Here is a 27,430-nt window from a genome sequence, read left to right on the forward strand (position 1 = left end):
AGGGTGCTTCCTCTCTGGTTCACTTTAAAGCAAACCTAAAACGAAACTAAACTTATGAGATAAATAATAGCTGTATTGTACAGTTAAAAAACAGAACATTAGTAGCCAAGAAAAAAAGTCTTGTTTTCCAATCTACGAAGAGTTAAAAACAGTTCAGTTGTTATCTGTGCAAAAGAGTTTCTCTGAGCTGTGCGACCCAACTTGGGTCGAATACAGTCCTGTTTTCTGAAGCACTTAAAAAGTGTACCCGAGGTGACAATTGACATGATGAGATAAACATGTATGTACAGTGCAAAATAAATTAATAACTAGGCTGTTTTACTTGTTTTATTTTGCTGCCTGAAAGAGTTAATTTTTAGGCATGGAAGTGACAGCTTCTGTTTTGTCCGTACCTTGTCAGAAATATAGTAAACATCACTGATAAGCAAAGTACAGCCATAAAAGTTTTCCTGGCAGAATACAACTTGTGAGAGCAGGGGGAGATCGAAAAAGGTCAATAGTTTGTTTGTTTTTTAGTTAGGGACACTTAATAGACTGCCACTGAGTAGAGACAACAAAACATTTATTCTACTTTGTAAATGTTTAAATATAAAATAAAACCATGGGATATCTTAATAAGTCATTTTTTAGGAGTTGTTTATCTCATCCGTTTATTTTCAACTCTGGTTCACTTTACGCTGTCTCTCTTACTGTTTCTTGGCTGTTTGAGATAAGGTTTTACTGCAGGAAAGTTCAAAGGGTAATTATTTCTGCTTTGTTTTATAGCCTTAAAAATTGTGTGGTTTATAAACTGCTAACTTGGCAGAATGATACAATGTTATTAAAAAAAAAAAAACTGAAAATAAAAATGAGACTCTTTTCTTTGCTGTTAATTTTCTATTCATTTCTACACATACAATTAATTGTATCATAATTTTTTTTCCGCTTCCGGTTTACTTTAAAGGTTTTACGCTATGGATAATCTTTTAGAGCAGCGAGGAAGTTTTGAGTTTAGATCCACTTTAAGTGTAGTTAATGTTTCATTAATATTACTATACTGGTTGAACTCGATGGACGTATGTCTTTTTTCAACCAAAATAACTATGTAACTATTTTGTTAAAAAAAAACTACTTACTGTAACAAGTATTGGCAGTTATATTCAACAGATGCAATTCAGCAGATCCATCAATGTAAATGTGCATATGGCCTTCTTTTTAGGAAATAATCATATTTAAGATGCATATCTCCAGAATTATTATCTCCTGTCTTCTAATTCAGTGAAATATCTGTTTTTTACTATGTTCCAGGGGACATAAAAGATATCACAATATCAACATTACAGCTGACAGTTCAGGAAGGTAAGGAGGCCCGTAGGGACTTAAAGTGGATCTTCACAATTTCATAACTTCACAAAGTGAATGTATTTCCCCTGTAGACATAACACTTGGTGGATGTAGGCACCCATAAATATAAAATAAAATGTTTAAAAAGGAGAGGTGTAGTTGGCTTACCTCTCCCATATGTGACAAAGGAGTCAATGCAACTCAATTGAGTATTTTAAGTGTTTTATTGCACAAAATAAGGTCAGGCAACAAGTTTCTCATGCATTTAGCGATTAGCCTAGGTCAGTGATCTGCAAACTTGGCCCTCCAGCTGTTAAGGAACTACAAGTCCCACAATGCATTGCAGGAGTCTAACAGATAGTCATGATTCATAAAGGCAAATGCATTGTGGGACTTGTAGTTCCTTAACCTCCCTGGCGGTAAGCCCGACCTGAGCTCGGGCTGGGAGAGATGAGCTGCGAGTGGTAAGCCCGAGCTCAGGTCGGGCTAGGGAATTCCCTGCTCTTTAGGAGTCCCGCACGCGATCGCTGCTGTGCTGCGGGACTCCAGTATCTCCCCCGGCTCTCCCAAGCCTGTTCCAGGTCTTTTGCTGGCCGCCGGGATCCCCATAGCCCCACTCTTCTTCCGGGGACCCGGCGGCCAATCAGAGCAGTGGTGCGGCATGACGTCACGGGGCGGGACAAAATTCTACAGTGGCCCTGAAGAGTCGCACGAGGCTGAAGAAGTGCAAACAAAAAAGCGATCTGCATGGTTGTTGTTTTTTTAGTATATACAGGTGTATGTATGTATATATATATATATATATATATATATATATATATATATATATATATATATATATATATATGTATATAGTGTGTGTGTGTGTGTGTGTGTGTGTGTGTGTGTTCTGTGTGTGTGTGTGTTCTGTGTGTGTGTGTGTTCTGTGTGTGTGTGTGTTCTGTGTGTGTGTGTTGTGTGTGTTGTGTGTGTTCTGTGTGTGTGTTCTGTGTGTTCTGTGTGTGTGTGTGTGTGTGTGTGTGTGTTCTGTGTGTGTGTTCTGTGTGTGTGTGTGTGTGTTCTGTGTGTGTGTGTGTGTTCTGTGTGTGTGTGTGTGTGTGTTCTGTGTGTGTGTGTGTGTGTGTGTTCTGTGTGTGTGTGTGTGTGTGTGTTCTGTGTGTGTGTGTGTGTGTGTTCTGTGTGTTCTGTGTGTGTGTGTGTGTGTGTGTTCTGTGTGTGTGTGTGTGTGTGTGTTTTCTGTGTGTGTGTGTGTGTGTTCTGTGTGTTCTGTGTGTGTGTGTGTGTGTGTTCTGTGTGTGTGTGTGTGTGTGTTCTGTGTGTTCTGTGTGTGTGTGTGTGTGTGTACACACGTACATACATACATGTATGTATGTACGTACGTGTATGTATGTACGTACAAGTATGTACATGTATATATATAGAGAGAGAGTTTAGCCTCATTTGTCTCTAATCACAAGTTGTAATTTGATCTCTCCCCTGTGTCACTTAAATGCCATGGCAGAGATGGCAGTAAAGCTTATTTGAAAGCACAGGATGGTAACAATATAGCCATTTGGTTCCCAACTGCTTCTGAGCTAAGTGCTTCTGCCATACTGTTACCGATTTTTGCCATGATTTTGACTGCTTTCTGCCTGCCACCTGCACCAACCTCTGCCCTGAATTTGACTACTTTCTTATTTGTACAGTTTCAAAATATGCAATGGTCTTCATAAACTTAATTCACAAAATTTGTGTTCTAGTCTTATTTATATGCAGAATGTCTACCAGGCTTTTATTCTGTCATATTTTGGTAAAATGGCCTCGATTCATAAAGCATTACCTCATGCGGTAATGCTGAAAACAGCAGACTTTACCGACCACTTAGCAAAATGTCAATTCATAAAGGCTGTTACCGCATGAAAAGCTGACATTACCGACCAGGGAGCTAAATTACCGACTTGGCTGTAGTTACCGACAACACATGTCAGTAAATTGTCAGCAAATGTCAATTCATAAAGCCTTCACCAAGCGGTAAGCCTGGCGGTAGTTACCGACACCTCTAGTGAGGCATTAACAAGTTACCGACAGCTCTGACAGCTCTGATGAATGCAAAAGTGCAGAGATCCGAAGTCTGTTTGAGTCATCAGTGGAGAGAGCCAGAGAGCCGTCTGTATGAGTCATTTCTGCAGGGCAAAGAGAGAATCGAGACACTGCTCTACTCTACCGCTCAATGGGCTGCGGTAATTTAGCGACCTCCAAGGGCAGCTGGGGAAATCTTTATGAATTAGCACACAGACCGGGAAAATACCGAGTGCGGTATTTTCCCGACAAGATTTTTTTATCGCACTGCTGTTTATGAATCGAGGCCATTATGACTTAAGAATTGGAGGCCGAAAATTCTAGAAAAAAATGTACCGCTTTTGACTCATAATTCCAGACAGAAATGCACCGCCAGGGAAATTAACAGCTGGAGAGCCAAGTTTGCAGATCACTTGCCTAGGTGTTTGTTTTTGGCGTGTTGAATACAAGTGAAATACCCAAGGAAAATCCACACATACACAAGGAGAACATACAAATTTAATGCAGATAATGTACTGGCCCAGATTTGAACCAGGGACCTAACGCTCAAAGGTGAGATTGCTAATCACTATGCCACCATACCATAGTCCATCTGTCTTTAGTACCCCACCTTCTATGCGCAGCAGACCTGCCACATTCCATACACTACTTCCCACTTCCATGTGCAGCAGACCTGCTCCATTCCATACAGTACTTCCCACTTCCATGTGCAGCAGACCTGCCCCATTCCATACACTACTTTCCACTTCCATGTGCGGCAGACCTGTCACATTCCATACACTACTTCCCCCTTCCATGTGCGGCAGACCTGCCCCATTCCATACACTACTTCCCCCTTCCATGTGCGGCAGACCTGCCACATTCCATACACTACTTCCCCCTTCTATGTGCGGCAGACCTGCCCCATTCCATACACTACTTTCCACTTCCATGTGCGGCAGACCTGCCACATTCCATACACTACTTCCCCCTTCCATGTGCGGCAGACCTGCCACATTCCATACACTACTTCCCCCTTCCATGTGCGGCAGACCTGCCACATTCCATACGCTACTTCCCCCTTCTATGTGCGGCAGACCTGCCCCATTCCATACACTACTTCCCCCTTCCATGTGCGGCAGACCTGCCACATTCCATACACTACTCCCCCCTTCTATGTGCGGCAGACCTGCCCCATTCCATACACTACTTCCCCCTTCCATGTGCGGCAGACCTGCCACATTCCATACACTACTTCCCCCTTCCATGTGCGGCAGACCTGCCACATTCCATACACTACTTCCCCCTTCTATGTGCGGCAGACCTGCCACATTCCATACACTACTTCCCCCTTCCATGTGCGGCAGACCTGCCACATTCCATACACTACTTCCCCCTTCCATGTGCGGCAGACCTGCTCCATTCCATACAGTACTTCCCACTTCCATGTGCAGCAGACCTGCCCCATTCCATACACTACTTCCCACTTCCATGTGCAGCAGACCTGCCCCATTCCATACACTACTTTCCACTTCCATGTGCGGCAGACCTGCCCCATTCCATACACTACTTCCCACTTCCATGTGCAGCAGACCTGCCCCATTCCATACACTACTTTCCACTTCCATGTGCGGCAGACCTGCCACATTCCATACACTACTTCCCCCTTCCATGTGCAGCAGACCTGCCCCATTCCATACACTACTTCCCACTTCCATGTGCAGCAGACCTGCCCCATTCCATACACTACTTTCCACTTCCATGTGCGGCAGACCTGCCACATTCCATACACTACTTCCCCCTTCCATGTGCGGCAGACCTGCCCCATTCCATACACTACTTCCCCTTTCCATGTGCGGCAGACCTGCCACATTCCATACACTACTTCCCCCTTCCATGTGCAGCAGACCTGCCCCATTCCATACACTACTTCCCCCTTCCATGTGCGGCAGACCTGCCACATTCCATACACTACTTCCCACTTCCATGTGCAGCAGACCTGCCCCATTCCATACACTACTTTCCACTTCCATGTGCGGCAGACCTGCCACATTCCATACACTACTTCCCCCTTCCATGTGCGGCAGACCTGCCACATTCCATACACTACTTCCCCCTTCCATGTGCAGCAGACCTGCCCCATTCCATACACTACTTTCCACTTCCATGTGCGGCAGACCTGCCACATTCCATACACTACTTCCCCCTTCCATGTGCGGCAGACCTGCCACATTCCATACACTACTTCCCCCTTCCATGTGCGGCAGACCTGCCCCATTCCATACACTACTTCCCACTTCCATGTGCAGCAGACCTGCCCCATTCCATACACTACTTTCCACTTCCATGTGCGGCAGACCTGCCACATTCCATACACTACTTCCCCCTTCCATGTGCAGCAGACCTGCCCCATTCCATACACTACTTCCCACTTCCATGTGCAGCAGACCTGCCCCATTCCATACACTACTTTCCACTTCCATGTGCGGCAGACCTGCCCCATTCCATACACTACTTCCCACTTCCATGCGCAGCAGACCTGCCACATTCCATACACTACTTCCCACTTCCATGTGCAGCAGACCTGCTCCATTCCATACAGTACTTCCCACTTCCATGTGCAGCAGACCTGCCCCATTCCATACACTACTTTCCACTTCCATGTGCGGCAGACCTGTCACATTCCATACACTACTTCCCCCTTCCATGTGCGGCAGACCTGCCCCATTCCATACACTACTTCCCCCTTCCATGTGCGGCAGACCTGCCACATTCCATACACTACTTCCCCCTTCTATGTGCGGCAGACCTGCCCCATTCCATACACTACTTTCCACTTCCATGTGCGGCAGACCTGCCACATTCCATACACTACTTCCCCCTTCCATGTGCGGCAGACCTGCCACATTCCATACACTACTTCCCCCTTCCATGTGCGGCAGACCTGCCACATTCCATACGCTACTTCCCCCTTCTATGTGCGGCAGACCTGCCCCATTCCATACACTACTTCCCCCTTCCATGTGCGGCAGACCTGCCACATTCCATACACTACTCCCCCCTTCTATGTGCGGCAGACCTGCCCCATTCCATACACTACTTCCCCCTTCCATGTGCGGCAGACCTGCCACATTCCATACACTACTTCCCCCTTCCATGTGCGGCAGACCTGCCACATTCCATACACTACTTCCCCCTTCTATGTGCGGCAGACCTGCCACATTCCATACACTACTTCCCCCTTCCATGTGCGGCAGACCTGCCACATTCCATACACTACTTCCCCCTTCCATGTGCGGCAGACCTGCTCCATTCCATACAGTACTTCCCACTTCCATGTGCAGCAGACCTGCCCCATTCCATACACTACTTCCCACTTCCATGTGCAGCAGACCTGCCCCATTCCATACACTACTTTCCACTTCCATGTGCGGCAGACCTGCCCCGTTCCATACACTACTTCCCACTTCCATGTGCAGCAGACCTGCCCCATTCCATACACTACTTTCCACTTCCATGTGCGGCAGACCTGCCACATTCCATACACTACTTCCCCCTTCCATGTGCAGCAGACCTGCCCCATTCCATACACTACTTCCCACTTCCATGTGCAGCAGACCTGCCCCATTCCATACACTACTTTCCACTTCCATGTGCGGCAGACCTGCCACATTCCATACACTACTTCCCCCTTCCATGTGCGGCAGACCTGCCCCATTCCATACACTACTTCCCCTTTCCATGTGCGGCAGACCTGCCACATTCCATACACTACTTCCCCCTTCCATGTGCAGCAGACCTGCCCCATTCCATACACTACTTCCCCCTTCCATGTGCGGCAGACCTGCCACATTCCATACACTACTTCCCACTTCCATGTGCAGCAGACCTGCCCCATTCCATACACTACTTTCCACTTCCATGTGCGGCAGACCTGCCACATTCCATACACTACTTCCCCCTTCCATGTGCGGCAGACCTGCCACATTCCATACACTACTTCCCCCTTCCATGTGCAGCAGACCTGCCCCATTCCATACACTACTTTCCACTTCCATGTGCGGCAGACCTGCCACATTCCATACACTACTTCCCCCTTCCATGTGCGGCAGACCTGCCACATTCCATACACTACTTCCCCCTTCCATGTGCGGCAGACCTGCCCCATTCCATACACTACTTCCCACTTCCATGTGCAGCAGACCTGCCCCATTCCATACACTACTTTCCACTTCCATGTGCGGCAGACCTGCCACATTCCATACACTACTTCCCCCTTCCATGTGCAGCAGACCTGCCCCATTCCATACACTACTTCCCACTTCCATGTGCAGCAGACCTGCCCCATTCCATACACTACTTTCCACTTCCATGTGCGGCAGACCTGCCCCATTCCATACACTACTTCCCACTTCCATGCGCAGCAGACCTGCCACATTCCATACACTACTTCCCACTTCCATGTGCAGCAGACCTGCTCCATTCCATACAGTACTTCCCACTTCCATGTGCAGCAGACCTGCCCCATTCCATACACTACTTTCCACTTCCATGTGCGGCAGACCTGTCACATTCCATACACTACTTCCCCCTTCCATGTGCGGCAGACCTGCCCCATTCCATACACTACTTCCCCCTTCCATGTGCGGCAGACCTGCCACATTCCATACACTACTTCCCCCTTCTATGTGCGGCAGACCTGCCCCATTCCATACACTACTTTCCACTTCCATGTGCGGCAGACCTGCCACATTCCATACACTACTTCCCCCTTCCATGTGCGGCAGACCTGCCACATTCCATACACTACTTCCCCCTTCCATGTGCGGCAGACCTGCCACATTCCATACGCTACTTCCCCCTTCTATGTGCGGCAGACCTGCCCCATTCCATACACTACTTCCCCCTTCCATGTGCGGCAGACCTGCCACATTCCATACACTACTCCCCCCTTCTATGTGCGGCAGACCTGCCCCATTCCATACACTACTTCCCCCTTCCATGTGCGGCAGACCTGCCACATTCCATACACTACTTCCCCCTTCCATGTGCGGCAGACCTGCCACATTCCATACACTACTTCCCCCTTCTATGCGCGGCAGACCTGCCACATTCCATACACTACTTCCCCCTTCCATGTGCGGCAGACCTGCCACATTCCATACACTACTTCCCCCTTCCATGTGCGGCAGACCTGCTCCATTCCATACAGTACTTCCCACTTCCATGTGCAGCAGACCTGCCCCATTCCATACACTACTTCCCACTTCCATGTGCAGCAGACCTGCCCCATTCCATACACTACTTTCCACTTCCATGTGCGGCAGACCTGCCCCATTCCATACACTACTTCCCACTTCCATGTGCAGCAGACCTGCCCCATTCCATACACTACTTTCCACTTCCATGTGCGGCAGACCTGCCACATTCCATACACTACTTCCCCCTTCCATGTGCAGCAGACCTGCCCCATTCCATACACTACTTCCCACTTCCATGTGCAGCAGACCTGCCCCATTCCATACACTACTTTCCACTTCCATGTGCGGCAGACCTGCCACATTCCATACACTACTTCCCCCTTCCATGTGCGGCAGACCTGCCCCATTCCATACACTACTTCCCCTTTCCATGTGCGGCAGACCTGCCACATTCCATACACTACTTCCCCCTTCCATGTGCAGCAGACCTGCCCCATTCCATACACTACTTCCCCCTTCCATGTGCGGCAGACCTGCCACATTCCATACACTACTTCCCACTTCCATGTGCAGCAGACCTGCCCCATTCCATACACTACTTTCCACTTCCATGTGCGGCAGACCTGCCACATTCCATACACTACTTCCCCCTTCCATGTGCGGCAGACCTGCCACATTCCATACACTACTTCCCCCTTCCATGTGCAGCAGACCTGCCCCATTCCATACACTACTTTCCACTTCCATGTGCGGCAGACCTGCCACATTCCATACACTACTTCCCCCTTCCATGTGCGGCAGACCTGCCACATTCCATACACTACTTCCCCCTTCCATGTGCGGCAGACCTGCCCCATTCCATACACTACTTCCCACTTCCATGTGCAGCAGACCTGCCCCATTCCATACACTACTTTCCACTTCCATGTGCGGCAGACCTGCCACATTCCATACACTACTTCCCCCTTCCATGTGCAGCAGACCTGCCCCATTCCATACACTACTTCCCACTTCCATGTGCAGCAGACCTGCCCCATTCCATACACTACTTTCCACTTCCATGTGCGGCAGACCTGCCCCATTCCATACACTACTTCCCACTTCCATGCGCAGCAGACCTGCCACATTCCATACACTACTTCCCACTTCCATGTGCAGCAGACCTGCTCCATTCCATACAGTACTTCCCACTTCCATGTGCAGCAGACCTGCCCCATTCCATACACTACTTTCCACTTCCATGTGCGGCAGACCTGTCACATTCCATACACTACTTCCCCCTTCCATGTGCGGCAGACCTGCCCCATTCCATACACTACTTCCCCCTTCCATGTGCGGCAGACCTGCCACATTCCATACACTACTTCCCCCTTCTATGTGCGGCAGACCTGCCCCATTCCATACACTACTTTCCACTTCCATGTGCGGCAGACCTGCCACATTCCATACACTACTTCCCCCTTCCATGTGCGGCAGACCTGCCACATTCCATACACTACTTCCCCCTTCCATGTGCGGCAGACCTGCCACATTCCATACGCTACTTCCCCCTTCTATGTGCGGCAGACCTGCCCCATTCCATACACTACTTCCCCCTTCCATGTGCGGCAGACCTGCCACATTCCATACACTACTCCCCCCTTCTATGTGCGGCAGACCTGCCCCATTCCATACACTACTTCCCCCTTCCATGTGCGGCAGACCTGCCACATTCCATACACTACTTCCCCCTTCCATGTGCGGCAGACCTGCCACATTCCATACACTACTTCCCCCTTCTATGCGCGGCAGACCTGCCACATTCCATACACTACTTCCCCCTTCCATGTGCGGCAGACCTGCCACATTCCATACACTACTTCCCCCTTCCATGTGCGGCAGACCTGCTCCATTCCATACAGTACTTCCCACTTCCATGTGCAGCAGACCTGCCCCATTCCATACACTACTTCCCACTTCCATGTGCAGCAGATCTGCCCCATTCCATACACTACTTTCCACTTCCATGTGCGGCAGACCTGCCCCATTCCATACACTACTTCCCACTTCCATGTGCAGCAGACCTGCCCCATTCCATACACTACTTTCCACTTCCATGTGCGGCAGACCTGCCACATTCCATACACTACTTCCCCCTTCCATGTGCAGCAGACCTGCCCCATTCCATACACTACTTCCCACTTCCATGTGCAGCAGACCTGCCCCATTCCATACACTACTTTCCACTTCCATGTGCGGCAGACCTGCCACATTCCATACACTACTTCCCCCTTCCATGTGCGGCAGACCTGCCCCATTCCATACACTACTTCCCCTTTCCATGTGCGGCAGACCTGCCACATTCCATACACTACTTCCCCCTTCCATGTGCAGCAGACCTGCCCCATTCCATACACTACTTCCCCCTTCCATGTGCGGCAGACCTGCCACATTCCATACACTACTTCCCACTTCCATGTGCAGCAGACCTGCCCCATTCCATACACTACTTTCCACTTCCATGTGCGGCAGACCTGCCACATTCCATACACTACTTCCCCCTTCCATGTGCGGCAGACCTGCCACATTCCATACACTACTTCCCCCTTCCATGTGCAGCAGACCTGCCCCATTCCATACACTACTTTCCACTTCCATGTGCGGCAGACCTGCCACATTCCATACACTACTTCCCCCTTCCATGTGCGGCAGACCTGCCACATTCCATACACTACTTCCCCCTTCCATGTGCGGCAGACCTGCCCCATTCCATACACTACTTCCCACTTCCATGTGCAGCAGACCTGCCCCATTCCATACACTACTTTCCACTTCCATGTGCGGCAGACCTGCCACATTCCATACACTACTTCCCCCTTCCATGTGCAGCAGACCTGCCCCATTCCATACACTACTTCCCACTTCCATGTGCAGCAGACCTGCCCCATTCCATACACTACTTTCCACTTCCATGTGCGGCAGACCTGCCCCATTCCATACACTACTTCCCACTTCCATGTGCAGCAGACCTGCCCCATTCCATACACTACTTTCCACTTCCATGTGCGGCAGACCTGCCACATTCCATACACTACTTCCCCCTTCCATGTGCAGCAGACCTGCCCCATTCCATACACTACTTCCCACTTCCATGTGCAGCAGACCTGCCCCATTCCATACACTACTTTCCACTTCCATGTGCGGCAGACCTGCCACATTCCATACACTACTTCCCCCTTCCATGTGCGGCAGACCTGCCACATTCCATACACTACTTCCCCCTTCTATGTGCGGCAGACCTGCCACATTCCATACACTACTTCCCCCTTCCATGTGCAGCAGACCTGCCCCATTCCATACACTACTTCCCACTTCCATGTGCAGCAGACCTGCCCCATTCCATACACTACTTTCCACTTCCATGTGCGGCAGACCTGCCACATTCCATACACTACTTCCCCCTTCCATGTGCAGCAGACCTGCCCCATTCCATACACTACTTCCCCCTTCCATGTGCGGCAGACCTGCCACATTCCATACACTACTTCCCCCTTCCATGTGCGGCAGACCTGCCACATTCCATACACTACTTCCCCCTTCCATGTGCAGCAGACCTGCCACATTCCATACACTACTTCCCCCTTCCATGTGCGGCAGACCTGCTCCATTCCATACAGTACTTCCCACTTCCATGTGCGGCAGACCTGCCACATTCCATACACTACTTCCCCCTTCCATGTGCGGCAGACCTGCCCCATTCCATACACTACTTTCCACTTCCATGTGCAGCAGACCTGCCCCATTCCATACACTACTTCCCCCTTCCATGTGCAGCAGACCTGCTCCATTCCATACAGTACTTCCCACTTCCATGTGCGGCAGACCTGCCACATTCCATACACTACTTCCCCCTTCCATGTGCGGCAGACCTGCCCCATTCCATACACTACTTTCCACTTCCATGTGCGGCAGACCTGCCACATTCCATACACTACTTCCCCCTTCCATGTGCAGCAGACCTGCCCCATTCCATACACTACTTTCCACTTCCATGTGCAGCAGACCTGCCCCATTCCATACACTACTTTCCACTTCCATGTGCGGCAGACCTGCCACATTCCATACACTACTTCCCCCTTCCATGTGCGGCAGACCTGCCACATTCCATACACTACTTCCCCCTTCCATGTGCGGCAGACCTGCCCCATTCCATACACTACTTTCCACTTCCATGTGCGGCAGACCTGCCACATTCCATACACTACTTCCCCCTTCCATGTGCGGCAGACCTGCCACATTCCATACACTACTTCCCCCTTCCATGTGCGGCAGACCTGCCACATTCCATACACTACTTCCCCCTTCCATGTGCGGCAGACCTGCCACATTCCATACACTACTTACCCCTTCCATGTGCGGCAGACCTGCCACATTCCATACACTACTTCCCCCTTCCATGTGCGGCAGACCTGCCACATTCCATACACTACTTCCCCCTTCCATGTGCGGCAGACCTGCTCCATTCCATACAGTACTTCCCACTTCCATGTGCGGCAGACCTGCCACATTCCATACACTACTTCCCCCTTCCATGTGCGGCAGACCTGCTCCATTCCATACAGTACTTCCCACTTCCATGTGCAGCAGACCTGCCACATTCCATACAGTACTTCCCACTTCCATGTGCAGCAGACCTGCCACATTCCATACACCACTGCACAGAGAATTGAATGCGTGCATTAAACACCAAGTGAACACCTGACATAACTGGCTGAGCAAATTTGGCCTAATTGGCTATTCATGAGGCAATGCTCATGCAAATATGCATTCGCTTTCGCATGCCAACTTATGCAGGGTCAAAAACCAATGCCGCAAAGCGGTCACCCTGCGGGAATTAGTTCATGCTGTAATAGCACTATCCAGGAGCGCCACGGGGAGGCTTCCCAATGCCCCCAGTACACCACTACTTCCCTCTTCTACATGTAGCAGACCTGCCCAACAACACGCACGTGTTTCCGGCTGCCAGAAGCCCAAAACTCAATAGAAGGGGGCGGGGGGAGGAGCCAGAGCCGGGGGAGAAAAAGGAGCCACCAGGTTTCAATCCATTGTGCACATTGGCCACAGTGAGACAGCCACTTCTAGTTTTGACCGGCCAGACTTCGGGTTTTGGCCGTAACATATGTGCCACAGATCGGCCTCATTCCTTATACATCTACTTCACTCTTCTATCTGAAGGAGACCTGCCCTATTCCCTAAACATCTACTTCGCTCTTCTATGTGCAGGAGACCTGCTCCATTCCCTAAACATCTACTTCGCTCTTCTATGTGCAGGAGACCTGCCCTATTGCCTAAACATCTACTTCGCTCTTCTATGTGCAGCAGACCTGCCCCATTCCCTAAACATCTAGTTCGCTCTTCTATGTGCAGGAGACCTGCCCCATTCCCTAAACATTTACTTCGCTCTTCTATGTGCAGGAGACCTGCTCCATTCCCTAAACATCTACTTCGCTCTTCTATATGCAGGAGACCTGCTCCATTCCATACACTACTTCCCACTTCTACTGTATGTGCAGGAGACCTGCCCCATTCCTTATACATCTACTTCGCTCTTCTATGTGCAGGAGACCTGCCCCATTCCCTAAACATCTACTTCGCTCTTCTATGTGCAGGAGACCTGCCCCATTCCCTAAACATCTACTTCGATCTTCTATGTGCAGGAGACCTGCCCCATTCCCTAAACATCTACTTTGCTCTTCTATGTGCAGGAGACCTGCCCCATTCCCTAAACATTTACTTCGCTCTTCTATGTGCAGGAGACCTGCCCCATTCCCTAAACATCTACTTTGCTCTTCTATGTGCAGGAGACCTGCCCCATTCCCTAAACATTTACTTCGCTCTTCTATGTGCAGGAGACCTGCTCCATTCCCTAAACATTTACTTCGCTCTTCTATGTGCAGGAGACCTGCTCCATTCCCTAAACATTTACTTCGCTCTTCTATGTGCAGGTGACCTGCTCCATTCCATACACTACTTCCCCCTTCTATCTGAAGGAGACCTGCCCTATTCCCTAAACATCTACTTCGCTCTTCTATGTGCAGGAGACCTGCTCCATTCCCTAAACATCTACTTCGCTCTTCTATGTGCAGGAGACCTGCTCCATTCCCTAAACATCTACTTCGCTCTTCTATGTGCAGGAGACCTGCCCTATTGCCTAAACATCTACTTCGCTCTTCTATGTGCAGCAGACCTGCTCCATTCCCTAAACATCTACTTCGCTCTTCTATGTGCAGGAGACCTGCCCCATTCCCTAAACATCTACTTCGCTCTTCTATCTGCAGGAGACCTGCCCCATTCCCTAAACATCTAGTTCGCTCTTCTATGTGCAGGAGACCTGCCCCATTCCCTAAACATTTACTTCGCTCTTCTATGTGCAGGAGACCTGCTCCATTCCCTAAACATCTACTTCGCTCTTCTATATGCAGGAGACCTGCTCCATTCCATACACTACTTCCCACTTCTACTGTATGTGCAGGAGACCTGCCCCATTCCTTATACATCTACTTCGCTCTTCTATGTGCAGGAGACCTGCCCCATTCCCTAAACATCTACTTCGCTCTTCTATGTGCAGGAGACCTGCCCCATTCCCTAAACATCTACTTCGATCTTCTATGTGCAGGAGACCTGCCCCATTCCCTAAACATCTACTTTGCTCTTCTATGTGCAGGAGACCTGCCCCATTCCCTAAACATTTACTTCGCTCTTCTATGTGCAGGAGACCTGCCCCATTCCCTAAACATCTACTTCGCTCTTCTATGTGCAGGAGACCTGCCCCATTCCCTAAACATTTACTTCGCTCTTCTATGTGCAGGAGACCTGCTCCATTCCCTAAACATTTACTTCGCTCTTCTATGTGCAGGAGACCTGCTCCATTCCCTAAACATTTACTTCGCTCTTCTATGTGCAGGTGACCTGCTCCATTCCATACACTACTTCCCCCTTCTATGTGCAGGAGACCTGCCCCATTCCTTATACATCTACTTTGCTCTTCTGTGTGCAGCAAAACTGCCCCATTCCATATACTACTTTCCACTTCCATGTGAAGCAGACCTGCACATTCCTTATACAACTACTTCCCTCTTCCATGTGCAGGAGACCTGCTCCATGCCCTAAACATCTACTTCCCCCTTCTATGTGCAGGAGACCTGCCCCATTCCCTAAACATCTACTTTGCTATTCTATGTGCAGGAGACCTGCCCCATTCCCTAAACATCTACTTCGCTCTTCTATGTGCAGGAGACCTGCTCCATTCCCTAAACATTTACTTCGCTCTTCTATGTGCAGGAGACCTGCTCCATTCCCTAAACATCTACTTCGCTCTTCTATGTGCAGGAGACCTGCTCCATTCCCTAAACATTTACTTCGCTCTTCTATGTGCAGGAGACCTGCTCCATTCCCTAAACATCTACTTCGCTCTTCTATGTGCAGGAGACCTGCTCCATTCCCTAAACATTTACTTCGATCTTCTATGTGCAGGAGACCTGCTCCATTCCCTAAACATCTACTTTGCTCTTCTATGTGCAGGAGACCTGCTCCATTCCATACACTACTTCCCCCTTCTATGTGCAGGAGACCTGCCCCATTCCTTATACATCTACTTCGCTCTTCTGTGTGCAGCAAAACTGCCCCATTCCATATACTACTTTCCACTTCCATGTGAAGCAGATCTGCACATTCCTTATACAACTACTTCCCTCTACCATGTGCAGCAGACCTTCCCCATTCCATATACAACTCTTTGCTCTCCTAAGTGCAGCAGACGTGCCCTATTCCATATGCAACTACTTCCCTCTTCTATGTCCAGCAGACCTGCCCTATTCCATTTGCAACTACTTCCCACTTCCATATGTAGCAGACGTGCCCCATTCCATATACAACTACTTCCCTCTTCTATGTGCAGCAGACGTGCCACATTCCTTATACAACTACTTCCCACTTCCATATGCAGCAGACGTGCCCCATTCCATATACAACTGCTTCCTCTCACCTTAGGAGTGCTTTAATGGGTAGGGTTAGGCCGTTGAGATGGATACTCCAACTACCTGGCAACCAGTGAATAATTTGACAGAGGAGCAGCAGTTCAGGACTGAGAAGAGAGGTGGATGAGTACAGTGGAATAGTTCAGCTTGAATTGCAGATACATTAGTATGTAAAGGTGTGTACACAAGAACTGTCACCCTTAGCAAATGGGACCCAATCTCTAGGTAGAGATTTTCCCGCAGACAAGTGTGATCCCAGCCTAAGGCCTGGAACCCACAAGGAGCACTTTTTTGAGTGCTTTGTGATTTGAACAGCTCTTGCTAATGTAATGCTATGGATGTTATCTCACTTGAGCGATGAGATTTTATAAAAATCCCCCATAGCATTGCTTTAGCAAGAGCTTTTTCAAATCACTAGTGCTTAGAAAAGGCTGCTAGTGGGTTTGAGCCCTTAGATTGTAACCTTCTATGGGCAGGGCCCTCTGATATTGCTGTATTCACGGACAGACCCACTGATGTGGTATAAACTGTGTTCTGATCCATAATACCCTTGTTCATCGAACTATCTTCTCTGTAAATTATCTATTAAGCCCCACACAATGGCGTCAATTCACCAGAGGTTACCAACCTATTTATCTCTTGGGAGGTAATTTACCTCCTGTGATATCTCCAAATAGCAATTCTCCAGAAGTATAGAGGAAAATATCGACAGAGAGAAATGCAAGAGATAAATGTGAGATAAGTATGAGATAAATAGGTGATAGTTAGTAGTTAGTTTTTCTCCAAATCACAATTCACCAGGGAAGACAGGGGGTGTGGCCATTCGTTATTTTTTCATCTCTTTATCCCCTGAATGAACCTGGAGATATCGTGGTTTTCACACAGCAGCTGCTGCTGTGGAAGATAGAGCCTTTTGAGCTTACTCTGTTAGGCCTGGTGCACACCAAAAACCGCTAGCAGATCCGCAAAATGCTAGCAGATTATGAAACGCTTTTTCTTATTTTTCTGTAGCGTTTCAGCTAGCATTTTGCGGTTTTGTGAAGCGTTTTTGGTGTAGTAGATTTCATGTATTGTTACAGTAAAGCTGTTACTGAACAGCTACTGTAACAAAGACCGCCTGGCAAACCGCTCTGAAGTGCCGTTTTTCAGAGCGGTTTGTGTTTTTCCTATACTTAACATTGAGGCAGAAACGCCTCTGCAATCCAAAATCTGCAGCAGCCCGGGAGTATGCGTTTCTGCAAAACGCCTCCCACTCTGGTGTGCACAAGCCCGTTGAAATACATTACCCAAGCGTATCCGCAGCCGGATCGCAAAACGCAGCCAAACCGCTCTGGTGTGCACTAGGCCTTAGAGCTTGCTTCTATTATGAGGAGACGAAGGCGCAGGAGGAGGGTCTGTTTAATCGCCCCTCGTATTTTTCGTGAGAGAACAGTTCTTGATAATTTTACTGAGACAGAGGTGGTGAAGAAGTTCAGACTCGTGATATGATTTATGATATGATCCGGCAGTAAAAGGCGGGAATACTCTGGTCAGGTAGTGGTAAAACTCTGCCTCCTACCCACAATGCTTCACTTTCAAGCTTACAAAGAGGAAAAGTATCCCATGTAAATCATTAATACCGATTACCTAACTCTCTGCTTTTTCACACTTTCCTCATGCATATCTCTCCAGTATCCCCTGCTATCGAACACTTTTCTCTCTGTCCTCTCACACTGGTGAATTGACTCCAGAGTGTTAAAATACCTCATGAGATAAACTACCTACCTTTTTTCTCTTAGTAAATCCTCTCTGGTGAATTGACGCCAATATCTTGGTTCTGTATAAATCAGTAGTGTTGTGCACTGCAAGCAGCTACGAGTACATAGCTACTAACAATCAAAATTGAAATAAGATAGCGCTGGGGGAGGTTAACTTACCTATGCCGTTGCCTATAGCCGATGAGTTTCACCTGCAGTCCACGTAACTCCACTACCACCTCTTTCTGGGTTTGAAGAAGGAAGTAGTGGAGTTACGTGGACAGCGGGTGGAACTCATGAGCTGTAGGCAACGGCATAGGGAAATTGATCCCCCCAGGCAGCGCCAATTTAAATTTTGATTACAAGTAGCTACTCGTAGTGCACAACACTATAAATCGGTAATAATAATAAAGAGTAAAGTAAGAGTATATTAAAGCTTACGTTCTTTCAGGTGCATCCTTGGCTCCGCAGCACTTTGTGGACAGACACAGAACAGCTCTTATAGCAAGACTGTCTCACGTAGAGCCAATTCTAGATGATCTGTTGGAACTGGGACTGCTGGAAACGGAGCAGTATGACACAATCTGCAAGAAGAAACCTCATCAAAAGAAAATGAGGAAGCTGTATGAATATGTGCCAATGTGGAGCAACACAGACAAGGATAAGCTATACCAGGCAATGCAGAAAAGCAATGCGCCTCTCATCGTAGATCTCGAGTGTGGAAATTGAGTAACAGTAACCAAGATATAAAACTAGGCTTGATATCTTCCACAGCCACTCTGCCATCTGCAGACTTGCCTCAACACACTGCAGAGCCACGTACTACCAAACTGCCTGTTACCTGACAAACTTTGGCCGATGTTGTGGCAATACTGTAATCAGGAAAGCATTTCTTCGCCAAGCACAACTGGGTCATGCCTGGAATTAGGTTTGAAACTTACATAGCTCTGAAGTGACACATGAATACAGATAGTACACAAATCACAAAAAAGAAAATACATCAGTGACAGCAAGATACATTCCAAAAGCAGTGTTTTCACTAGACAGTCTACTTGGATCAGTGGCCGCACCCTCAGGGGGGCAAGAAAGTTAGAGGAGTAGGAGGGAGTTCAAGAGGTTTACCACTGTGGGAAAGAAAAGAGTTCCTATGCCTTGAAGCTCTGGTGGAGGTGGCCCAAAACCTGCAGCCTGATGGTAGATGGATGAAGAAGCAGTGACCAGGGTGTGAGGGGTCATTGGCAATCAATGCTCTGGTGCGCAATCAGGAGTTGTGGAGGAGGTATCTCCCTATGATCTTCATAGTCAATGTGGTTTGTCTACTCACTACTGGGCATGTTGTCAATGACAAAGCAGATCAGGTTTTTGGTCAATATAGATAGTGATCCACTTGTCCTCGGTACTACCCGCGGACATGAGTAGTTCCAAAGAGCTGTTTGTTAAACAGCTTTACCGGCTGAAAGCAATGGAATGACAGAGGAACGTGAAGGTTCTATACCATCCACAGACTTCCCTCCAATTTAGGCAAGTATCAAGCCTTAAAGAGAACCCGAGGTGGGTTTGAAGAATATTATCTGCATACAGAGGCTGGATCTGCCTATACAGCCCAGCCTCTGTTGCTATCCCAAACCCCACTAAGGTCCCCCTGTACTCTGCAATCCCTCATAAATCACAGCCACGCTGCTGACAAACAGCTTGTCAGAGCTGGCTGTGTTTATCTCTATAGTGTCAGTCTGCTGCTCTCCCCGCCTCCTGCAGAACTCCGGTCCCCGCCTGCAACCCTTCCCTCCCTGCTGATTGGAGGGAAGGGACGGGGGCAGGGACCGGAGCTATGCAGGAGGCGGGGGAGCAGCTGAGACTGACACTACAGATGTAAACAGAGCCTCACAGCACTGTGATTTATGAGGTATTGCAGAGTGCAGGGGGACCTTAGGGGGGTTTGGGATAGCAACAGAGGCTGGGCTGTATAGGCAGAGCCAGCCTCTGTATGCAGATAACATTCTTTAAACTCACCTCGGGTTCTCTTTAAGAGAATTTCTCACTTCAGGTTTGTTTTAAACAGAGGGGGGGGGGGGGGGGAGCCTTAGGTGACTTACCTTCCCCTTGCCCATACATCCTGGAACACAAATTGTTGTTCGTGATGCAGAGTAATCAATGTCACAGGAAGGGAACCCCGAAGATTGCTAAGCTGTCAGGACAGAGTAGAGTAACCAGACTTTGATCAGCCACTGAGCGCAGCTTCTTAGCCCAATACTGTGAGGATAACTATGATGATCTTGAGACACTAATGCCAGAACAAAAGTGCAAACTGTCTCTAAGCGCATTCGTAACAATACTCATAATCCCCAAAGAAGGATTTACACCAGAGTCAATTTTCTTTTTTTTTTTAAATGACCGTTATGTAACACCATATAAGCATTTGCCAAACATTTCACCTCTACATCGGAGAGCATTTGTTAAGATCAACCTTGCATTTGGCGTCCGAAAGATGCCCCATTAACCACTTTTTCCACCACTACAGTATATCTACGACCTCTGTGACTTCATCTAAGCCACGAGGACGTAGATATAAGTCTTGTAGCTGAAGCACAGCTGTGCATGATTGGGCGTTGCTGCTGTGCACATCTCTGGCACTATCTGCTGCAGCACTAATTGGTGAAAGTGAATAGATGTTCCATGAGCCAATAAGATTGATTTTTACCATTAAAAATACTTTTATTTTCTATTTTTTCCCTCTCTTTCCTATTAACCAGCCGGGCGGTATGGACGAGCTCAGCTCGTCCATCACCGCCGGAGGCTGCCGCTCAGGCCCTGCTGGGCCGATTTTAGTGAAATAAAAAGCAGCACACGCAGCTGGCACTTTGCCAGCCGCGTGTGCTGCCTGATCGCCGCCGCTCTGCGGCGATCCGCCGCGAGCAGCAGCGAAAGAGGGTCCCCCCAGCCGCCTGAGCCCAGCGTAGCCGGAACAAAAAGTTCCGGCCAGCGCTAAGGGCTGGATCGGAGGCGGCTGATGTCAGGACGTCGGCCGACGTCCATGACGTCACTCCGCTCGTCGCTATGGCGACGATGTAAGCAAAACAAGGAAGGCCGCTCATTGCGGCCTTCCTTGTTTATTCTGGGCGCCGGAGGTGATCGGAAGAACGCCTCCGGAGCGCCCTCTAGTGGGCTTTCATGCAGCCAACTTTCAGTTGACTGCATGAAATAGTTTTTTTTTTATTTAAAAAAAACCCTCCCGCAGCCGCCCTGGCGATCTTAATAGAACGCCAGGGTGGTTAAACTGCACAGAAAACAACATTTTTCAAGGGAAACCATGCCATACAATGAAAGCCTAGTTAGTCTTGAAAAAAATGATATATACCGTATAGGGGTGTCACAAGTACAGATAACGTTATTGCTGATTAAATAGGGACATAGCTAAAATGTCAAAACTGCTCTGGTCTATAAGGGGGAAATAAGGTCTGGATGCGAAGTGGTTAAAGTCCAAATAAAGGGTGCAAGTGCAATCTGAGCCATTGTCCTATTAACACTAGATGTGTGAGAACATTATTGGTTTGGCACTCCCATTCAGATCAATTATGATGCAATATTGGTCGAATATACCATAGACGTCCATTGTAATATTTTTATTTGCTGTTGGCCAGATGTCTCCTGGGAATGGGAACAACAGGGAGATTCATAGGCATTTTAACGATTGAAGGAATCTAGACAAAGTGACTCTGGAAAGAAAAAATGAAATGCCTATTAAAAGAGAAGTCTTTGGACCAAATATCGCCTTCCTAGTCCGCACTCCATGTCCTTGTACACTTATATTTCTTCCTGGAAAAGTTATTCAACCTGCAGGTCAAATAAGTCTCCAGCCCTCCTCGGGCAGCCTTCAGAAAGTACTCAGGTCTCCGAGTACTCCTGAAGATCAGCGGCTCCTTACTGCGCTTCTGTGGACTTGCGCAATATGGTGCAGTTCATCTACTCCGTACTGCGCAAGCCCATGGAAGCGCAGTATGGAGCCGCTGGTCTTCATGAGTACTCTAAGACTTGTGTACTTTCTGAAGCCTGCATGAGGAGGGCCGGGGAAGTACTCGGAAGTCTGTCAAAGGGACGAAGACACAGTGCAGCATATTTTGAATGGGGGAAAAGTGGTGGAACACAGAGAGGACCCGGGAGGCTCTTTTGGATCGTGAGCCTTCCTTCTCCATAGGTAAGTATTTAACCTGAAGGATTTGCTTTACAATGCATTGTGTATTTACAAATGTAATTATATATTTAGTATTTATATAATGGAAACATCTTCCGCTGCCCTGTACTGAGTATAATTGTCTTGTCCAGGGCTGTGGAGTCGGTACAAAAATCATCTGACTCCTCAGTTTATGAAACCACCAACTCAGATTCCAGGTACCCAAAATAGTTCCGACTCCTCAGTCTTATACTTATGAGGGCTGTGGATTTGGTACAAAAATAATCGACTCAGTTTATGAAACCACCGACTCAGGCACCCAAAATTGACTCCACAGCCCTGGTCTTGTCACAAACTGTCCCTCAGAGAGGCTCGCAATTTAATCCCTACTATAGTCATATGTCTATGTATGTATCACCTAGAGAAGTGTTCACTCAAACCTGTTCTTGTGACTCCTCAATGGTGCATGTCTTGCAGGAAGCCTCACCTATGCACAGGTGGGGTAATTAGTGTCTCACCTAGGTGGATTCCATGTAGCTGAGACACTAACTACTTGTGCATAGGTGAGGTTGCCTGCAAAACATGCACCGTTGGGGAGTCACGAGGACAGATTTAACCACTTAAGGACCGGCTTAGTTTTGGCAGATCTGTGCTGCATGGGCTTTTCAGCCCGCAACACAGATCGGCTAATAGGCAGGGCGATCAGACTGCCACCCTTTTTTCCCCACTAGGGGGATATCCTGCTGGGGGGGGGGGGTCTGATCGCCGCCGCCCTGTGTGGCCGAGCGGAGGGGGCTCCTCAAAGCCCCCCTCCACAGCGATATCCCCCCTCCCTCTCCTGGAAAAGATGACGGGACAGGACAGCGATCCATCCTGTACTGCCTATGATAGGCTTCAGCCTATCAGGTGGTGGCGATCCCCGGCCAGAGGCTGGGGATCGCTGATCTGCTTTACGTTGCTGCTGAGACAGCAGCGCCGTATGATGTAAACACCGGGGATTTCTTCCCGGGTGTTTACATTTAGCCTGCGAGCCGCGATCGTAGGCTCGCAGGCTGTTCATGGAGACACCCTCCGTGAACTGACATGGAACGGCCGCTCAATTGAGGGGCCGTTTCCATGGAAAACCACAAACGTCCAGCCGCCGACTATTGGCGTTAGGCGGTCATTATGTGGTTAAGAAACATTGGCGTAGTGAATGTATTAGTCTAGGGCCAATTTTATGGTGAAGCCAATGAACTTATCTATGTTTTCGGATGTGGGAGGTAGCTGGACAGCCCAGAGGAAACCCATGCAGACACAGGGAAACCATACAAACTGTGTACATAAGTGTCCTGGCTGGGATTTGAACCAGGGACCCAGCGCTGCAAGGCGAGTGACATTTTAATGTCACACAGTCTAGAATGCACCCTGCTATAAATCGTGAACTCTACTTAGCGAGTGCTTACATCCACAGATGAATTCATATGTAAAGAAGCCCTAGGCAAGGTAGATTTGGGGGCCGCCCCTTGTGGTCTTTTTGGTAAGCTGAAGTGGAGAAGGGCATACAAGGTGCCAGGCAGGCCCCTTGACACCCACTAGACCCAAGGCACCTGCCTAGGTTGCCTGGTGGATAATCCTGCGCTGCATACATTACAAAAGGAATATACTGTACATACCAAACGCCATGTTTCTACATCAAGGGGTTTGCGTTGAGTGCTGGTGTGTTGTGTCATGTAAATATATATCTGTTTATGTGTATGGTTTTATGGTCCAACTGTATAGCTAAGAAATGTTACTGCATTGTTACCTACTATTATAGGTCTCTGTACAATACAAAAGAAGGTGTGTGTGCTATAGAAATAAAATGTGGGTGCCAGCATTGCTATTTGTCTATAGAAGATTTTTTTTATTTCAGAAAATCTTGATGGATCTGACAGATTATAAACTAGTCCATCTCCTCATGGGGGATTTTAAAGGGACTCCGAGCAGTGCAGAAACTATGGAAAGATGCATATCATTTTAAAGCTCTCTTTCTCCTCTTTCCAATGATATATAAACCGCCGCCCTACACCTTTTAGTTTTCGCTATTTCCGCAATTGAAATTGCTGCGGCGAAAATAAAGAAAACTAAAAGGCGTAGGGCAACGATTTAGGTGTCGCCAGAAAGAGAGCTTTAAAATGATATCTATCTTTCCATAGTTACTTGTATTAGGCCTCTTGCACACTGCAAGCGATTCAGATTCAGATTCCGCTTTTTAATCTGTTTTTACTTCCGATTCAGATTCAGATTTGCAGTTTGCTCCTTGCACACTGCAAATCTGAATCTGAAACGGAGGTAAAAACTGATTAAAAAGCGGAATCTGAATTGCTTGCAGTGTGCAAGAGGCCTTACACAGGCCGACTTTTTCTGCTGAATGGAGCTGCTGACACTGGGGAAAGTGTCGTCCTGTGTAATACAAGTAACTATGGAAAGATGGATATCATTTTAAAGCTCTCTTTCTCCTCTTTCTGGCGACCCCTAAATCGTCGCCCTCCGCCTTTTAGTTTTCTTTATTTTCGCGATTGAAATCGCGGCCGCGACAATTTCAATAGCGAAAATAGCGAAAACTAAAAGGCGTAGGGCGGCGGTTTATATATCATTGGAAAGAGGAGAAAGAGAGCTTTAAAATGATATGCATCTTTCTGTAGTTTCCGCACTGCTCGGAGTCCCTTTAAGTATCTCCTCTATTCTTTACAAAAACACTACTCTGTGGAAAGAATCTATTCAAAGAGCTGCCAAGTAGTGATGGGCTCACAAGTAGATAACTAGCCAAATTTGTGATTCTGATAATGCTTAATTGCCTCAGGTGTGTGCATGGAGACAGGGGGGTTAATAACCCAGATGTTCGATGCTTCTATGCGTATCACACGTGTCCAATGGGACGCGTTCTACGACGCACTACCGCGCACTTCCTCCTTCGACCGGAAGGAGGAAGTGCGCGGTACTGACTCGCGGAACGTGTCCCATTGGACGTGTGACGCATAGAAGCACCGGACAGGGCAATTAACCCAGTCTCCCATGCACACACCTGAGGCAATTACGGTAAGTCTCATCAGAATCACAAATTTGGCTAGTTATCTACTCGTGAGCCCATCACTACTGCCAAGCCTCTTTACTTATTTTAACACCATTGCGGCAGTAGCACTGAGCAACTGCCATTAAAGTGAAGCTGCAGACTAAAAATCTACTCAGCAGCACTGAAAAGGCTTGGTGTTTCTTTAATAGTTTTACAGCATCAGAACTTTGTTTTTCTTACCCAAGCCTTATTTTTGGCTGCACAGAAGCTAAGCTCCACCCCATCAAAGAAAACTGCCCGGGCATTTTTCTCCTAATACTGTGCAAAGCATGATGGAATTTCTGAGGTTGTTCTCATTGCCTAGCAACTGGGAGGGGTGATCAGGACACAGGACAGTTGGAACTGTGTCTCATGCTCAGTCACCTCCTTTCAACCAAAAAGATGGCTGCCCTCATGAAATCACAAACATTTGACTGTTCTTTTAAAACAGGGTGGGTAAGAGATTATATTACCTATTTTAATTAACATAACTAATGTAACTTAATGACAGTATGTTTATTTAGGCTGAAGCTCCTCTAAGTGTTTTTGTAAATAAATACGTGCAAATCCACCTTGAGGAGATGGGCTAGTCCAAAACCAGGATTTTCACTACATACTGACAGTGACAAAAAGGAAAAAATACATTTATAGCGCATTTTATTGGGAGGCAAATCTACATTTTGCATGTATGTATTTTAATATTTTTACTTCAAGATAGTTGTCCTTTAATATATGCATAGGAACTTGCATTAATCTATTGACTGGCTGCAAACTTAACTCCCCCAACAGTTTATCTGGAACAGCATAAAATGGGTGTGTTTTATAAAAACATTAAAGGGGTTCTGAGGTATTGTACAAATCAAATAAGCAGACACTTACCTGGGGCTTTTGCAGCTGTCATGTCCCGTACCGTCCTCCTCCGATCACCCGTTGCCCGCCGCCGGTTCAATATTAGTCTAAACAGACGAATAATGCTCGCTCCTGTCATCGGGAGCTTACTGCGCAGGCGCGGTACAAAGTTTTCTTGTACTGCGCCTGATGGCGCGCAGAAATGAGCACACGATCGGCCAAGGCCACGCAGCCGCAGTGTAATCACACCGGGACCGGCGGCGGGGAACGGCGCATCGGAAGAGGACAGCTTGGGACATTACCGCTGCAGGAGGTTGATAGAAGACCCAGGTAAGTGTCAGCTCGTTTGATTTTTACAATACCACAGAACCCCTTTAACCTCCCTGGCGGTAACCCCGAACATAGTTCGGGGTAAGCCGCGCAGGAGGTTTTCTCAGGCCCTGCTGGGCCGATTCGCGTATTTTTTTTGCTGGACGCAGCTAGCACTTTGCTAGCTGCGTCAGCACACCGATCGCCTGGCCAATCAGTGACAGGCAGCGCTGAGGGGTGGTTCGGGACTCCCAATGACGTCGGTGACGTCATCCTGCCCCGTCGCCATGGCGACGGGGGAAGCCCTCCAGGAAATCCCGTTCTTTGAACGGGATTTCCTGATCGAAGCGGGCAGGGGGATGGGCTCTGGGCTCGCTACATGATAAGAAAAAAACAAAAGAAAAAAAAAAAAAAAAACTGCTGCGCTCCCTCCTGGCGGAATTTTTTCCATCTTATGTAAGGGCAGGCCGAACAAGAGACAGACCTCTCATTAAAACGAATCTGATCAGAGAGAGATCTGTCTGCTGCCCACACACCACAGGCCGATTCCCGATTGATTTCAGCATGAAATCTCTCAGGAATTGGCCTAGCGATGATTTTGACTGCGACAGCCTGACCGCCACCCAAATGTTCAGTCCCCCAGTGCATGTGCATTGTAAACCTCACCTATCCAGCTGCACAGACTCCCGGCCCCCTCCGCTGTCTACCCCAAGCGCCAC

General features: G+C 48.2%; 1 protein-coding gene across 3 annotated transcripts in view; it reads left to right on the top strand.

Moving 5' to 3' along the window:
* Positions 1 to 19,862, top strand: part of LOC137524249 (interferon-induced very large GTPase 1-like) — a 281,929-nt gene extending 262,067 nt beyond the window's left edge. For all 3 annotated transcript variants that reach the window (XM_068243882.1, XM_068243883.1, XM_068243884.1), the window contains 2 exons: positions 1,288 to 1,338; positions 18,764 to 19,862. In XM_068243882.1, the coding sequence (XP_068099983.1) occupies positions 1,288 to 1,338; positions 18,764 to 19,041 (329 nt within the window). In that variant the 3' untranslated portion in view covers positions 19,042 to 19,862. The remainder of the gene's footprint in view (positions 1 to 1,287; positions 1,339 to 18,763) is intronic.
* The last annotated feature ends 7,568 nt before the right edge of the window (positions 19,863 to 27,430 follow it).

The sequence above is a fragment of the Hyperolius riggenbachi genome, chromosome 7 (assembly GCF_040937935.1).
Source record: "Hyperolius riggenbachi isolate aHypRig1 chromosome 7, aHypRig1.pri, whole genome shotgun sequence".
Classification (NCBI taxonomy): Eukaryota; Metazoa; Chordata; class Amphibia; order Anura; family Hyperoliidae; genus Hyperolius; species Hyperolius riggenbachi.